At 42.8% G+C, this 17,733-nt stretch overlaps 1 protein-coding gene across 1 annotated transcript; it reads right to left on the reverse strand.

The window, feature by feature from the left end:
* Window positions 1-3,989: 3,989 nt before the first annotated feature.
* On the reverse strand, window positions 3,990-8,221 carry LOC130475822 (zinc finger protein 883-like). The gene is made up of 3 exons (XM_056847735.1): window positions 8,180-8,221; window positions 6,238-6,366; window positions 3,990-5,689 (listed from the first exon to the last, which is right to left on the reverse strand). Exons 2-3 carry the CDS (start codon window positions 6,353-6,355, stop codon window positions 4,002-4,004), a joined length of 1,806 nt encoding a protein of 601 aa, XP_056703713.1. The 5' UTR covers window positions 6,356-6,366; window positions 8,180-8,221; the 3' UTR covers window positions 3,990-4,001.
* Window positions 8,222-17,733: the final 9,512 nt, after the last annotated feature.

Consider the following 17,733-nt stretch of genomic DNA (forward strand, 5'->3'; position numbering starts at 1 on the left):
TCCCAGCTCTCCTCTGCCTCCTTGGGATTGAAGGTGCTTCAGAAGAGCCCCAAATGCTCCACCTTTGTGTCTACAAAGATAACCATTGGGAAGTAGCTGTCTCAGGAGAACACTTAGTTAGGGACCTTCAACATTTAGGTATTGGCCACGCCTCCCATTTTGTAGCTGTGGCCACTACCCTCTCACAGATTTCCAAATGACTTAACAAGGTCATGCAGTTGATTAGCTGTTATTGTTTCTCTTCACTGATTTAAAAAAAAATTGTTGTTAGACAGCTTGAATACTCTTCAATAGGTCAGGACCTACATTTTATACATACGTAAATCGCCATAAGAAGGTGATGCCGTCACATCCGTTGTTAACTAGGCTTCAGTTGAGCAGACCTGTGAAAATTTGTAGATTCACATCACACAAATACACTTTAACCATGACAGGAAAGCACACTTTTCACGATAGTACAGGATTAATCTCAAAACCAATCTCATTACCTTCCATTACTCATATTGGGGAGGGGCAGTGGCTCAGTGGTAGAGCCTCTGCTTGGCATGCAGAAAGTCCCAGGTTCAATCCCCAGCATCTCCAGTTAAAGGGACTAGGCAGGTAGGTGATGTGAAAGACCTCTCTGCCTGAGACCCTGGAGAGCCGCTGCCGGTCTGAGTAGACAATACTGACTTGGATGGACCACAGATCTGATTCAGTATAAGGCAGCCTCCATGTGTTTACCCTACTCACAGCACATAGGCAATTGTCAGGATTTGTATGGTGATTAAAAGGTGGAATTTGCTGCCAGAGGATGCAGTGATGGCCACAGGCATAGACCCTGAGTGGAAAAGCAGCACTGAATTTTTTTAATGAGTGTGGGATGTAGTGAGGATGTAATGATGACCACAGGCATAGACTGCTTTAAAAGGGAATTAGACAGATTCATGGATGACATGTGTATCAGTGGCTACTAGCCATGGTGTCTAAAGAGAACCCTCGTGTTCAGAAGCAGTAAACCTCTAAATCCCAGTGCCAGGAGCCAACATCAGGGGAAGAAAACATTTTAACATTTTAACATGCAGATTAAAACTGTGTTGTGGACCCAGTAATATTTTTTGAAAAAGCAGCAAAACTTTCCTCATAAAAAAGAAACATTATCTTTGTTAAATATATCCTTGACTAGCCAACAACGCTCCTGTGGACCTAACGAAAATATGAAAACATATAAAACTTGGAATCAAGTATATGAAAACCTCACTCCTGTTTAAACAATTTGTTTATTTTATTGTCACAAACATGTCACAAGCTAACAGAATTTATTCCACTATAAATTCTGTGAATCAGAGTTTACTTCATCTAATGCATTACAGAATAAATCTATTAGGTTTTATATTCACAATAGACAGGCATTGGGGGGAGTAAATGTTACAAAGAGAGACAATTTAAAATAAGACCTAATCAGTTTATTCAGAATGGATGAGGGCTGTTTTTAAAAATGCAAAGTAGGATTAGCATAAAATCTAATGCCAGACAAGTACGTACAATAGAACATTACAAAAGGACATGCAAGATAGTAGCACCTATACTAAGTGTTCTCAGACAGGGAGCTTCAGAGGTAGAAGCTAACATAAAATTTGCTGAAGAAGAATTCATTATAAAGTTCAAAACTATTTACCCCCCACTCCAACCAAGTACTTAACAGGGACCTGGGAATCCTCCACTCCATTAGGTGCTAATATCTTGCAAAGAAAAAACAAATGTGAAAACAATCAACACTATGAACACAAGTTTACAATATCCATGAAATATGTTCTGCAAGAAGCCAGATCAAAAGTTCTCCTGAAAGGAAATATAATTTTATTTATATATTTATTTTCAAAAAATTATGCTGCCTTTCCACCTGATCAGGGTTCACAAGGTGGTGAACATAAAAGACATTAAAACAATTGAGCAATAAGAATACAGTTAAAATTATAATTGAGGCAAGGCCTCCAAGGATGACTGGAGTGAGCAGGTAGGTTTGTATGGGAGAAGGTGGTCTTCAGGTATTGGTATCCTTCTAAAATAGATACACATACATACACACAAAACCCTTTCCCAATGTTCTGTCATCTTCTAATGCCCCAGAAACAGACTCTGTGCCGCTTATTAGTCAACAAGGGATCAAATTCAGATGGGTCCACAGGCTCGCTCCTCCCCATGGGCACAGATAGCTAATGGATTGTTTCCTGGTTTCCCTGCAAATCCGTAGTTTGCCATTATCTCTCATCAAGTGGTTGAAACCTGGTTTTGAATCACCCAGCCAGGGACAATGGGAGAAGTCTAATCTCTGAACACTAAGGTAACCACTGACTATTAAATGCTGCAATTTACATCACTTACTGCTTGGTTCTTTTAACTGAAGATGCCAGGGATTGAACCTGGGACCTTCCGCATGCAAAGCAGAGTTTCTTCCATTGAGCCACAGCCCAAGTGACCGGCCCCAGGTCACCCTGCAGGCTTCCATTGACTGAGAAGGAGATTCTAACCCAGTTATCCCAGGTTCTAGTGGCAGATTCTAGTTCCACACTCTAACAACTACAGTAAATGTCACAGTAGACTGGTCACAGGATCCCCCACGCAGCAACGAGTAAATGATGTACCCATTATTGCATATGTTCTGGTTTCTGTCTGAACACAGCAATGCAAGATTCGGGCATACCATGTCACTTTTTCAGTGCATTCTACAGAATCTGACATTGGCATTACAAGAAGTTGGGGTTGCATCATCGCAGTTCTGCAATCTTGAACTTCAACCTGAAAAAAATGTTAGTGCAGAACCCGGGTGAGTGTACCTTGCACATGTTGCCGACGAATGGCTTGGAGCCGCGGCCGCCCACTGGCAACCCAGTGTCTGAGCATTAACCGGTGCTCCTGCCGCTGGGCGCTACTGCACCTCTGCATCTCCCTTTCTCCCGTGTTAAGGTTTGACGTGAAGTCTTCACAGAGCTGCCTGTAACGTGACAGACAGTCCTGCGAGGACCTCCTCCCGTATCCGAAAATCTGCAGCATTACTGCAAACTCCCGGAGCACAGCGAGGCAATAATCCTGAGAACGCCCCAAAAGATCTTCGAAGCACAGTTCCCTGTACTCCAGGAAACGCAGAAGATTCCTCGTCTCCATGCGAGTCCATCTGCGCTCCGTCATGTTTATAAGTGGACTGTGCTGATAGCAGAGGGCGTCAGCTGACTGTTGGGGCGTGGTCCAAAAGGCAGAAAACGAAACAAAGTGGGGTCCCCCTCAGTATTCCTGGAACCATTGTATCCTGAAGTGATCTGTTAATGTGTGAAATCCAAAGCTAATCTGCATGGCTATTGACTGTAGTCTTTGTTAGTCTGCAGGTTTTCAGGACAGGAAGCCAAGCCTTATTCATTCTTAAACTCTCTTCTTTTCTGTTAAAGTTGTGCTGATGTTTGTGAATTTCAATGGCTTCTCTGTGCAATCTGACAAAATAGTTGGTAAAATTGTCCAGTCTTTCAGTGTCTTGGAAAGACTGGACAATTCTACCAACTACATTAACAGATCACTTCAGGATACAATGGTTCCATATTAACATACCACACCCTCATTAGCACATTATCTTGATACTTACAGGACAATGATTAGCACATTACCTTTGATACTTTTTGCAGGGCAATGATTCAGCTCAAACCCAACCCCTTTCTGACTATATATTACTCTTCCTACACACTTGACACTGAGAGACACTGACCTTCAGTGTTACTCCTCTGAAGATGCCTGCCACAGTTGCTGGCGAAACGTCAGGAAAGAAAATACCAAGACCACGGTTACACAGCCCGGATAACCTACAAGAACCAAGGTGCTTCCATTCCTTCACACTCTCCAATGGTCTTCCCATTAAAAGAGCATTTATAAGTTTTTCCCCAATGTAAGTTCTCACGTTTTACATGCAAGTTCCTTCAGATTACCAGCCCAAGTGAATGCTTCATTCATGGTGCTTTCCCCTAGTCTGGGGCTTTCTACTGTTTTTGCCTAGTGTGAATAAGTGCATGTCTCATAAGGTTTGAGTGCTGAGTGAAGCAAGAGCCACATTCCTGGCATTTAAAAGGCTTCTCCCCTGTGTGGATTAGTTGATGTCTAAGAAGGTTTGAGTTGTGACTGAAGCAACTTCGGCACTCCAGGCATTGATATGGTTTCTTCTTGGTTTGAGTTTTTGGGTTGTTTTGCATCTGACTAAAGCCCTTTTTACATTTCCCTGTCTGCATATTTTTATGTCTCTTGAGACTTATACTGTGACTAAAGGTTTTCCCACAATCCAGGCATTTAAAAGGTTTCACATCTGTGTGGATTTTTTGATGGTTAGTAAGTCTTTTGCTCAGAGTAAAGCTCCTTCCACATTCCAAGCATTTGTATGGTTTCTCCCCTGTGTGAAGTAATTGATGTATTATGAGGTTTGCATTCCTTGTGAACTTCTTTCCACATTCTGAACAGTCGTATAGTTTTTCTCCAGTGTGGCTTCTTTGATGGGCTGTAAGGCTTGAGTTCTGAATAAAGCTCTTTCCACACTCTAAGCATTTATATGGTTTTTCACCTGTATGGGTTCTTTGATGCACAATAAGGTTTTTACTCTGCATAAAGCTCTTTCCACATTCTAAACATGTATATGGTTTTTCTCCTGTGTGGGTTCTTCTATGTACAATGAGGGTTGTACTCCGCATAAAGCTCTTTCCACATTCTGTACATGTATATGGTTTTTCGCCAGTGTGGGTTCTTTGATGTATAAGGAGGGTAGTACTCAGCTTAAAACTCTTTCCACATTCCAAACATTTATAACGTTTTTCACCTGTGTGGGTTCTTTGATTTGCAGTGAGGTTTGAGCTCTGCCACAATCTCTTCCTAGACTCAAAGAATGGAAATGGCTGTTCCCCCTCATGAATTCCTTGATGTCTAATAAGACTTGTACTTTCAGTAAAGCCTTTTCCACACTCCAGGCATTTAAATGGTTTCTCTACTGTGTGGATCCTTTGATGAACATTAAGGTTTGATTTCTTACTAAAGCTCTTTCCACACTCCAAACATATATATGGCTGCTCTCCTGTGTGTATTGTCTGATGCAAAATGAGGTTGGTGCTCTGCATGAACTTCTTTCCACATTCCAAACACTTATACCGTTTCTCTCCTGTGTGGATTTTTTGATGCATAGTAAGGCTTGACTTCATACAAAAGTTCTTTCCACACTCCAAACATTTATATGGTTTTTCTCCTGTGTGGATTCTTTGATGCAAAATTAGGTTTGTACTTTGCATGAACTTTTTTCCACATTCAAAACATTTATACTTTTTCTCTCCTGTGTGGGTTCTTTGATGTACAATAAGAGCTGAGCTATGACAGAATCTCTTTCCACATTCCAAACATTTATATGGTTTCTCTCCTGTGTGTGTTTTCCAGTGCACTTTGAGGGTTGATATACTAGCAAAGCTTTTCTCACACATAGAACATTCAATCCTTCCCTTTCTTTCACATATTATTTCTTGGTATTCAGCATTCTGAGAAGCAATGGATTTACCATTTCCATGACTCATCTGGTTTTTCTCCAGCTTTTTTGGGACATCATGATTCCCAAAGCTCTCTTTCAGTTCTAGGTTCTTATCACTTTCCTCCCATACTTCATGTGCTTCACATTCTTTCGCTACATCCCACACATCTCCTGTTGAAATAAAGAGAACCCTGATTTCAGCACAATGAAACCATTCAGTAGCCCTTCAGAAACTTTGGAGGGGGATGTTCCTGACAGAAATGAAACTATTGATTGAATGACTTTAATCCTTGGGGATAGTCACTAAGTAGAAATCCTTTTTCCAAGGAGAAGATGAAAGCTAGAAGACCTGTCACAAGTTGTAGCTGAAAACTAGTTGGTTTTACTCCTTCTTGGAGGGGGGGGGGAACATCTCAGAGACTTTGTCTACCCACTCAGCTCTGCAACAATCCATCCAACCCTTCTAATTTGGCTGCCTATTGTTCGTTTTCTCTCTCTCTCTCTCTCTCTCTCTCTCTCTCTCTCTCTCTCTCTCTCTCTCTCTCTCTCTCTGTTTGTCAGGGGTTCTATTGTGCCCTGGGCCCAGTGGTTTGGAACTAGAAAGTCCCACCTCTCACTTCCAGTCACGTGGCCATCTGCCTCAGAAAATCTGTAAAGAAGCAGAGGTGTGACACAGAAAGAAGACAAAATTTGCTAGAGTTATAAGTTGAGATACTCACTTTTATCAACCCTATTTTGGAAGGAAATATCCTTGGGCAATCTTCCTGGAGAATCCACAAGCATTCCTCTTGGCTCCGGGCCTTCTTGTAGAAAGTTCTCCTCTGTGATCTCTGTCATGGTCCGTTCATCTTTGGGAGACAGAGAAGATCATAAGAACCTTCAAACCTCATCCTAGTGTGACAAATTATTTTATTCACACCCACTCTAGAGATCTACAGAGCTTGGAGAGTTAAGGCCTCATTAGCTGAATACAGCACCATATTCTTTAACGAATTCTGCTAAAACAATCTAGCTGAGAGAGACTTATCTCTTCCAGTATAATGAAATATTATCAGTTAGATGTTACAACTTTTGCCAGCAGAACAGACAGAGGTTTCTTTGAGTTAAGGAGTTTATGCAAAATAAAGTATTGCTCTCTTTATTCGGAAAGAACTTTACCAATAGAAATGGTTGGAATTCTGGGAGATCTCCTGGCCCCACCTGGAGGCTGGCAACTCTAGTGTGTCAATACACATTCTACTGGAGGAGTATCATGGGCCACTGCTTTCTCTGTGACCACCTTCCAGGTTTGTTGTCCATTCCCTCTGGTCTGCCACACACACACACACACACACACACACACACACACACACACACAGAGTGGATGTTTTCTCCTCCCCCCATCCCCCGGCTTTTACCCTGTCCCTACAAAAAGTGGATGTGTGCAACCATCTGCAGGAAAAAGATTCAACGGGAGATGGTGAAAGGGATTTGATGGGGTGGGGAGCAACAACTTCTCTTTTACTCCTGCAATTCTGTAGCTGCCTGTCTTTTCTCTCTGCCTGGGGTCTTGCAACCCGCCCCCGCCCCCAATTCACCCCCTTTCCCCTCCCAAGCCCCCTTTGAACTCACTAATCCCTTATTTATTGATCTCATCCCTTATTTATACTTTGTAATAATTTTATATTAGGTTTTGATTTAACAATGTTGGATAAGATAAGAACAGGTTAATTCAAATAATATTGGGATTGGTTCTTGTAGGTTATCCGGGCTGTGTAACCGTGGTCTTGGAATTTTCTTTCCTGACGTTTCGCCAGCAACTGTGGCAGGCATCTTCAGAGTAGTAACACTGAAGGACAGTGTCTCTCAGTGTCAAGGGTGTAGAAAGAGTAATATATAGTCAGAAAGGGGGTGGGTTTGAGCTGAGTATTGTCCTGCAAAAGTATTGTCCTGTAAGTATCAAGATAATGTGCTAATGAGGGTATGGTATGTTAATATGGAACCATTGTATCCTGAAGTGATCTGTTAATGTGTGTAATCCAAAACTAATCTGTATGGCTATTGTTGAATGTTGTCTTTGTCTGGAGGTTTTTCAGGGCAGGAAGCCAACCTCCAGACAAAGACAACATTCAACAATAGCCATACAGATTAGTTTTGGATTACACATATTAACAGATCACTTCAGGATACAATGGTTCCATATTAACATACCATACCCTCATTAGCACATTATCTTGATACTTACAGGACAATACTTTTGCAGGACAATACTCAGCTCAAACCCACCCCCTTTCTGACTATATATTTCTCTTCCTACACACTTGACACTGAGAGACACTGTCCTTTAGTGTTACTACTCTGAAGATGCCTGCCACAGTTGCTGGCGAAACGTCAGGAAAGAAAATTCCAAGACCACGGTTACACAGCCCGGATAACCTACAAGAACCAATGAACTCTGACCGTGAAAGCCTTCGACAATATTGGGATTAGTTCCGCTAGCAAAAGTTTATACAATTTATTTTTAGATGGAAGAGATGGAAGAGGGGGAAGTCATTTTATTGTCAAATTAGTGATACTATTTGTTTTTTTTCTTTTCATTATTACTATTATTTCTAGTATTGGATATTGTTAATAATGTTAAATGAATAAAATAAAAAAATATTATATAAAAAAAGAACTCACCGGCTCCCTCCCAGCCTCTGAAGCATCAATCAGAGGCTGCCTTGCCTTGGACAGGAAGGGAATTGGAATAAAGGACCTTTTTGCAGCTAATCCCCCCTCCTCCCCCCCCCATGCCAGTCTAGGACTGAGGCTCAGTCTCCTTAACCCTTACATGCATCGTATCTCATGCACATTGTGAAGCAACCGTTTATGCTGGACAGCCTGGTGGAGTGGAGTAGGATCTGGGAGTCATAGGTTTGAATCCCCACTTTGACATGGAAACATAATGGGTGACTATGGTTGCTAAGCTAAGCAATGGCAGGGGATGGGGGCATGGACTGCCAGATCCAGGTTGGAAACTCCTGGAGATTTGGGGATGGAGGCAGGGGATGACCTCAGTGGGGTACAATACCATCACCCTCCAGAGCATCCCTTTTCTCCAGGTAGGATTGCCAGCTCTGGGTTGGGAAATACCTGGAGATTTTGGGAGTGAAGCCTGGGGAGGATGGGTTTGAGGAGGGGAAGGACCACAGCAGGTGTAATGCTATGCAGTCCACCGTCCAAAGCAACCATTTTCTCCAGGGGAACTGATCTCTGTAGTCCAATGTAAAGAACGGGAGATCTCCCGGCCCCACCTGGAGGTTGGCAACCCTACCTCCGTGGTAACTGTTCTCTGTAGTCTGGGGATGAGCTGTAATTCCAAGGGATCTCCAGGTCCCACCTAGAGGCTGGCATCCCTACAGCTAACTCATCCCTGGAGATTTGGGGGCGGAAAATGGGGAGGGTGGAATTTAGGGAGAGGACGGGCACTAGTAGTGTATAATGCCATAGTATTCCCTATTACAATGTGTGGGTGTGAAAGCTGGACAATGAAGAAAACGCATAGGAAGAAAGTAGATTCCTTTGAAATGTGGTGTTGGAGGAGAGTGTTATGGATTCTATGGACTGCCAAAAAACAAATCAGTGGGTTATAGATCAACCCAAGCCTGAACTGGCCCTAGAAGCTGAAATGACTAAACTGAGCCTGTCATACTTTGGTAGGGTCTCCAGGTCCCTCTTCGCTACAGGTTTTTGTGGCAGAGCCTGAGGAGGGTGGGGTTTAGAGAGGGGAGGGACTTCAATGCCATAGAATCCAATTGCCAAAGCAGCCATTTTCGCCAGGTGATCTCTATTGGCTGGAGATCAGTCGTAATAGCAGGAGATCTCCAGCTAGTACCTGGAGGTCTGCAGCCCTATACTTTGGTCACAATATGAGAAGACTGGAAAAGACAATCATGCTAGGAAAAGTGGGAGGCAGCAGGAAAAGAGGGAGACCCAACAAGAGATAGATCGACTCTATAAAGGCATGGCCCTCAGTTTGCAGGATCTGAGCAAGGCTGTTAAGGATAGGATGTTTCGGAGGACATTGATTCATAGGGTTGCCATGAGTCGGAAGCGACTTGACAGCATTTCACATACACACACAATGCCATTGTGCCCCTCCTCCAAAACAGCCATTTGCTCCAGGGGAACTGATCCCTGTAGTCTGCAGATCAGTTGTAATTCCAGGAGATCTCCAGGCCATATCTGGAGGATGGCACCTTGGGTGAATGACACAACCTAACCTGCCTCAACGTTAAACCACTTTCGGTCCACCTTGGGGACAGAGGCGGGGGTTAAGTTTAATAAATAAATAAAGTGTCACTGGTTTGTTTAAAACACAGCTCTCCCTCTGGAATTGCTAACGCTTAGAGAAGCAAGAGGTATTTGACATTTTAAGATATTTATACCATGCTTTTCTCCCAAAAGGGACTCAAGTGGTTTACAACATCATTTGCTGCCACCCCACAACAATAACCCTGTGAGGTAAGTTAGGCTGAGTAAAAATGGCTGGCCCAAGGCCACACAGCAGAGTGAGGATTTGAACATGGATCTCTTATATCCTAGTCCAGCACTCAGATCAATACATCATGTTCACAGGAAACATAAACACACACAAACTACAGGCATACCTCATTTTATTACACTTCACTTTATTGCACTTCGCAGATGTTGCATTTTCAAGCAAGTCTATCAGCGCCGTTTTTCCAGCAGCACGTGGTTACTTCGTATCTCTGTGTTACATTGTGGAAATTTTCACAATATTTCAAACTTTTTCATCATTATTACATTTTTTAGACATAATGCTATTGTACACTTAATAGACTACAATATAGTGTGAACATAACTTTTATATGCCCTGGGAAACAAAAAAAAATTGTGTGGCTCTCTTTATTGTGATATTCACTTTATTGTAGTGGTCTGGAACCGAACCCACAATATCTCCCAGTGAGGTTGCCAGCTCCTGGTTGGGAAATACCTGGAGATCTGGGGGGGGGGGCAGAGTCTGAGGACGATGGGGTTTGGAGAAGGGATGGACTTCAATGCCATAGAGTCCAATTGCCAAAGCTGCCATTTTTCTCCAGGGGAACTGATTTCTATCACCTTGGGATTAGTTGTAATAGCAGGAGATCTCCAGCCACCACCTGGAGGTTGGCAACCCTATCTCCGAGGTATGCTTGTAACTCATTGTAACACACTTCCTTAACAAAGCCTGGGAATTCTCATCTGCTGTAAGCCTTAATTGGAATACCGTAATTGGTAAACCAGCTCTGTATTTTTCCTGATTATATCTGTCATTCATTCTGTACATCCTACATTTCATCCCTTCCTCCCCCATTATTGGGTTGCATTTCCCCAAATATCCTACATTAAAAAGATTACAGAGTGAGGATCCACTCACTGAGCCTGACGATCTGGGCATTGGTCCACAAATGTTTCTGCTGGAATGAAATATTGTTAGTCTTTATGGTACCAGAAGAGACTCCTGTGTTTTTTTTGATGCAATAGATTAACCCCTCACCACCCTTCTGGAAAAATCAAGGAGATAAAGCCTCTGCTCAAATCAAAATCAAGGAGATAAATCCTCTGCTCAAGTAGCAATGAGGCAGTGGGGTGTAATGGTTAGAGCGGCAGCCTGGTGTCTGGGTTTGAATCCCACTGTGCCAATAAACAGGCTAGATGACCGTGGGCCAATCATGACCACTCAGCCTCACCTATCTCACAGGGTTGTTGTGAGGATGAAAGAGAGTTACACATGGCACCATGAGCTCCTTGGAAGAACTGTAATGTCCAAATTGGGAGACATGTTGAACTCACAGCAGCTCCCAAGGAAACGCAGAAAAGTGGCTGCCTTTCCTGCACTGGAGCCTCTAGTAGGGACAGGAACACTTTCCCCATATAAATGTCTTTCAGTCCCAGTTTAAGAGGGCCTCCTTTCCCCAAGCTGTCTATGGCAACAGAGAAATAAATTTCTCCCTCTTTGGTAATCCTGCAATGTAAATAAATCAGTGGATTCAGGATACACTGCTACAATTTCTTATGCACTGGGAAGGATTAGGGATTAGACAACTTTATAAGAATTTTATCCTTGATTCAAAGTGACTGTTGGAGGGGTGGGGTTTGCTTTAAAGTTGATTTTTAAACTGATTCGTTTGTTGCTTGAAGTGTTGTTTTCACTGAAATCCAGTGTATAATTTCCCCTGATGTTTAATTTAGCCCCCGCTTCATCTCCCAAAGTCCCAAAGCTGTTCAAAACCATTTCAAATCTTCCTGCCCTCAAAAACCATGCTTAAAAGAAACTGCCTTGTCCTGTTTCATGTGAATATACTTTTAAGAGCCATGCTTTGCTCTGCACCTGTTTCTACTTGAGCTAGATGTTCTCACAGTCATTCCCACACAAGATTTATCAAGATAGCAGCCCGTCAGGGAGCTCCACTTTAATCCTAGGAATAGTAATATTAAGCCTTTTGGTAAGTTGCACGTTTATGCATATTGTAGTTTATCATAGAGGTTCTTTTGTATTTTTGTAATTTTGTACTATTGTGTGTATATATCTTTATATCAGGCTGATGAAGCTACATTTGTAGTGAAAACGCTGGAATACGTCCGGAGCCGCGTTACCATCTGTATCTCCGTTGCCTGAAGACACATTGACATTGATATTGACTAAAATATGACTCTATGTCTTACATGAACTTTTTTGCACTTATTATCAGCAACTCCAGCTGATTTTTTTCTTGACGTTGTTATTTCCTTGCTTTGTAACCCTTGTTGCTTAGCTTCATTTGTACATTTATTTCTTTGTAATATAGTTGCAGCCTTGGCAGTTTTGCTGCCTGCTATCCATTGCCTATTGTCTCATTCAATTTTGCCTACTACTGTTTTATTTGCATCATTACTATTTACAGTAGAGTGAGTTATTGGCATAACCTCCAGGTAATTAGCAAACAAAGGTTAGCCTGCTGTATGATAGTTATGCAATAGAATCATCAGTAATTGCCAAAAAAATTCTACTATAACAATTTTGGAAAATGAAATATTAGTGATATTATATTTTAATCTCACTCTCACACACACACAACTTATACTACATAGACAACTTATAAGAACAGCAGATCCACGGACGGACAACGTTTTGGGCGTATGAGTACAGCAGATACAGCACGTGTGTGTGTGTGTATGGCAGGACTGAGGAAACAAGAGAAGCAGCCACATGACCCTGTTTTCTTCCCTCTCCAGTTCTTAGAGCTACTAAAGGGTAAAGGACCATCAGGAATTATGCTTGATGAGTAGCAAACCAGTTCTGATTCATAGAAAGGGGTATTCTGTACACTGGAATGTACTTTTAAAATCACTGCAGATAGAAAGCTAGCATATCAGGGAAAAGACCAAGATAGAGCTCTTCTGTTTGACATAAACAAATAGATCAATAATGTTTTCTGAAAGAAAAATAGGGAATATGACAGTTTCCATGATGTAGTGGTTGGAGTGTTGGGCTAGGATCTGGGAGAACCAGGTTCGAATCCCCACTCTGCCATGAAAGCTTGCTGGGTGACCTTGGGCCAGTCACACACTCTCAGCCTAACCTACTTCACAGGGTTGTTGTTGTGAGGATAGAACGGAGGCGGATCATGTAAGCCACCTTGGGTCTCCTTTGGGGAGAAAGGTGGACCATAAATTAAGTTCAATAAATAAATATATGTGGAAACCTTAGTTTGATTTGAATAATTCCTTTATTTCATTTTCAGATACATGCAACAGGTGTAAAATCAATAGTAGAATAAATCCCAGACTGGCAAAGTTTTCAGATAATTAATTTGGCTAATATATTGCAGCTACCACATTTATAAGCAAAGGATAGGGAATGGGGAAATAAAAAAAATAGGGACTTTTTTAAAAGAAGAAGAAAGAGATATGCAATGTAAGGAACATGATTCTGCACTTCTAATTACTCTATTAGCTAACAGGTAACATCACTTCCTGACCTGGATGGTCCAGGCTAGCCTGATCTCGTCAGATCTCAGAAGCTAAGCAGGGTCGGCCCTGGTTAGTACTTGGATGGGAGACCACCGAGGAAGTCCAGGGTTGCTACATGGAGGAAGGCAACGGCAAACCACCTCCGAACATCTCTTGCCTTGAAAACCATATGAGGTCACCATTAAGCCAGCTGTGACTTCCTCCCTTGGTTCTGCCCTCAAAATAGTGGGCTGGGTATTACTGGGGCAGTTGCCCAGGGGTTCTGGCAGGGCCAACGCTGCTGATGCTATAAGAATGGTCAGTAAGAGGGCTTGTGAGCAGACAAGGGGGGGACATATAAGCATGTGCGAAGAATGAGGGTGGGTGGAAGGGAAAGAGGGCACAAGCAGCAGATGCCTGGTAGTAGGCAGAAGATGGGAGTGGTCCCTGGGAACTTTCTGCTCAGGACCCCCCAAAATCTGGAATCAGCCCTGCCTCAAAGTCTCCCAACATTTGCAGAGGCGATGTTGGGAACCCCGCTGGAGCTGGTTCATCAGCTGGAGCTGGCAAGAGGTGTTATTAGACCTATTGGTCATTGAAGGAGAGTCAGTGTGGTGTGGTGGTTAAAGGTGGTGGACTCTAATCTGGAGAACCAGGTTCGATTTCCTGTTCCTCTAGGAAGCCGGCTGGGTGACCTTGGGCCGGCCACAGTTCTCTCTGAACTCTCTCAGCCCCACTTATCTCACAATGCGCCTGTTGTGTGTGTGTGTGGGGAGGAGGAGGAAGGTGATTATAAGCAGCTTTGAGACTCCTTTTAGTAGACAAAAGTGGGGTATAAAAACCAACTCCTCTTCTTCCTCCTGTGAAGGAAATAGCCAGGCCAGTCCCTACTGAGCTTCACCAAGGTGGCTGTATCACGTGGCCTCGGTAATTTCATCTGAATCAAACCATTTGATTTAGCTTGTGTGCATCTAACAGCCAAGGGTTGCCAGTTCTGGGTTGAGAAATACCTGGGGATTTTCAAGGCGGAGCCTTAGGAGGGCAGGGTTTGGGGAGGGACTTCAGTGGGGTATAATGCCATAGAGTCCAGCTTCCAAAGTGGCCATTTTCCCCAGGTGAACTGATGTCTATCGGCTGGAGATCAGTTGTAATCCCAGGAGATCTCCAGCTGCTACCTAGAGGTCGGCAACCTGCAGGGCTCCTGTTTGCAAGTGGGTTGCTGAAGTAGCTGACCGAGAGGCCGACTAAAGAAGGCCAAGTCAGAATGTTAAATAAAAAACCTTCTTAAGTTGAACAGAAGCTGTGTCCTGTTGTTCACAATACTACATATGGCGACTAGGATAAACTAAATGATATGCAAAGCAAAAAATCATCCCTTGGCTTAGAGCAGTGGTTCCCAACCTTTTTTTGACCAGGGACCACTAGGAGTTTTTTGTTCGGTGCAGGGACCCCAAGGTTCAAAATAAAAATTCCGGGAATTTGAAAATAAACTTTAATCATAACTGTTAGTTAAACATTAAACTTAGAATTATATTTGAATATATATATTTTATAATAGAGAACTTTTAATTGAAAATATTAATTTATTATGGGTTTATAACTTTGTCTCGCGGACCTTAATTTAGTTCTCGCGGACCCCTGGGGGTCCATGGACCCCTGGTTGGGAACCAGTGGCTTAGAGGCTTCTTGAATACATTTAAACAGACCTGAAGGGGGCAGGATAGTGCCTTAAGAAAAGCAAGTGTTCTTTTTTGAAACCAGAGGTAATCTGTTGAGGATATTTTTTTAACGGCCCATGGCTATACAAATAAATGTGCTCTTACTCTCTTATAAAATGGATGCTCGAGGGCTGCACCCTGTAACGGACAAAATTCAAGCAATTTGGAAAGCTCCCAGACCGAAGAATGTTTCTGAGCTGAAAGCATATTTAGGATTGCTTAATTATTATACTAAGGTTTTGCCTGACTTGTCAATACTTCTCTGGCCTCTTTGCACCTTGCTCAAGAAATGAGTCAAGTGGCCTTGGAGAGTTTCTCAGGCCTTTGAGAACTCAAAGCAACTCCCGCAGACTTCAGATGTGCTGGTTCATTATCAACTGGATAAAGCCTTGGTTTTGACATGTGATGCTTCCCATTGTGGAATTGGGGTGGTTCTGGCTCATCAGATGGAGGATGGATCTGAGAAACCCATAGGATTTGTGTCATGAACCCTGTCCCCTGCTTAACACAATTCTTCACCCCTGGATTGGGAAGGATTCGCAGTTGTGTATGGAGTTCAAAAATTCAATGAATATATTAATGGGTGGAATTTTACCATTTGCACAGACCACAAATCTTAGATTTTGTTATTTAATGAAATGAAAGCAGTACCACAGATGGCTTCGCCAAGGATCCAGAGATGAGCTGTCACTTTGTAATGAGTATAATATTGCGTATAGAGCTGGGGAAAAACTGGGCCATGCAGATGCCTTGAGCCGCCTACAGTTACCTGAAGTGCCTACAACAGTCCATGATGACAATCGTGTCTTACTAATCAATAGCCTTGCTACTCCGCCAGTGTCAGCCAGACAGATAACATCATGAACTGATACAGATCCCGCATTGGCCAAATTAAGGGAATTTATACTGAAGAAGGAGGAGTTGGAGTTGGTTTTTATTTGCCAATTTTCTCTTACCTTTTTTTAAGGAGAATCAAACCGGCTCACAATCTCCTTGCCTTCCTCTCCCCACAACAGATACCTTGTGAGGTAGGTGAGGCTGAGAGCGCTCTAAAAGAACTGTGACTGCCCAAGGTCATTTAGTTGGCTTCATGTGTAGGAGTGGGGAAACCAACCCGGTTCTCCAGTTCAGAGTCCACGGCTCCTAACCACTACACCACACTGGCTCTCTTGAGGAGATGGCCACATTATTTGGAAGACAAAGAGCTTATATTATTCTACCAATGTCGATGGGAACTGAGCATCTATGATGGATGTGTATTGTGGGGTGCCCATGTGGTGATTCCAAAACAAGGATGTAAGGCCATATTACGAGACCTATACCAGGCTTACCCTAGAATCACTGTTGAAAATCTTAGCTAATATATGATCTTGGGGGGTATCTGGCTGCTACAATTAGCGACGTCCTCTTTGGCATCATCTGTGGTTTGGGACTCATTAGTTGAGATAGTTTTAATTATTGTTTTCGAGTTTTTAATGAATGTATAGGCTGTTTTAATGTTGAGACCCGCCCTGAACCTGGCTTCGGCTGGGGAGGGTGGCATATAAATTGAAAAAAATAACCAAACAAACCAATAAATAATAGAAGATACTTGTGGGGGCTGTGGGAATGGACCATGAGACTGAGCACATGGTACAGGCTTGTGATGTGTGCCAAGAAAGTTGTAAAAGGCCTGTTGTGGCTCTCCTCCATCTTTGGGAGTGGCCCGATCAACCCTGTGCCGATTTTTAAAAATGTTTCATTGGCAGCTGCCGCCACCGCAGCACAAGGATCTAAATGAAGTAAAGAAGTGGCAATCATATTGTGGCTAACTCCACCTCCTGCAGCAGCCATTTTTTTTGTTGTGCCCACCATACTGTGCCAGAATTCCAAATGTGGCCACAGGCTCAAAAAGGTTGGGAACCCCTAACCATTTGAACCACGGTCCATGATGCAAACAAAACACATTATTTCCTCCCAGCCGTTGCCACATGCAGGCTTGGAACAGAAGGACAGCACCGAAAAGAGAAGTTCTCAGAGATAAAAGAAACAGGACCTATGAGGCATACCTCTGTGGTGAATGGAGATAACAATGAGTGAATTTCATTGCTATAAAATGAAAGGACAGAACATGTTGGTGGGGATAAACAGTATTCCACGAAGTGTGCAACTCGAATAGTTCATCTTACATCTACATCATTGACCATATCACCAAACTGTACAACCAGTAAGGAAGCAAAAGAATTAAATATGCAGGCATCCACAGATACAGCTGTTCTCAATACAGATAACATCTATCTGACGTTGTCATAGCAGAGGAGTGAGATGCACAGAGGTGGAGGAAGTTCTGAATGATCCACCCTCTTTGCTGCTGATATTCTTACTGGGGTGGGCTCCACAATGTGAAGATAGGGTTCCAATGCTCTTTCCCTAAAAAGGCATTTGTAGGTATTGTTGTCGATGTTAAGCCTTATATTTTACAGCTGATTTACAACACACTTTCCTGAGCATCTAGACCAGGAGTCTCCGCCATGGTGACCACTAACACCTTTTCTGGCACCC

This window comes from Euleptes europaea, chromosome 1, assembly GCF_029931775.1.
Source record: "Euleptes europaea isolate rEulEur1 chromosome 1, rEulEur1.hap1, whole genome shotgun sequence".
In the NCBI taxonomy this organism is placed as follows: Eukaryota; Metazoa; Chordata; class Lepidosauria; order Squamata; family Sphaerodactylidae; genus Euleptes; species Euleptes europaea.

Excerpts from the sequence above, each read along its gene's own strand:
- LOC130475822 (XM_056847735.1), bottom strand. The coding sequence starts at position 6,355 with ATGACAGAGATCACAGAGGAGAACTTTCTACAAGAAGGCCCGGAGCCA. Across the intron at positions 5,690-6,237 it reads CCAAAATAGGGTTGATAAAA|GAGATGTGTGGGATGTAGCG; the intron begins GTGAGTATCTCA and ends TTATTTCAACAG.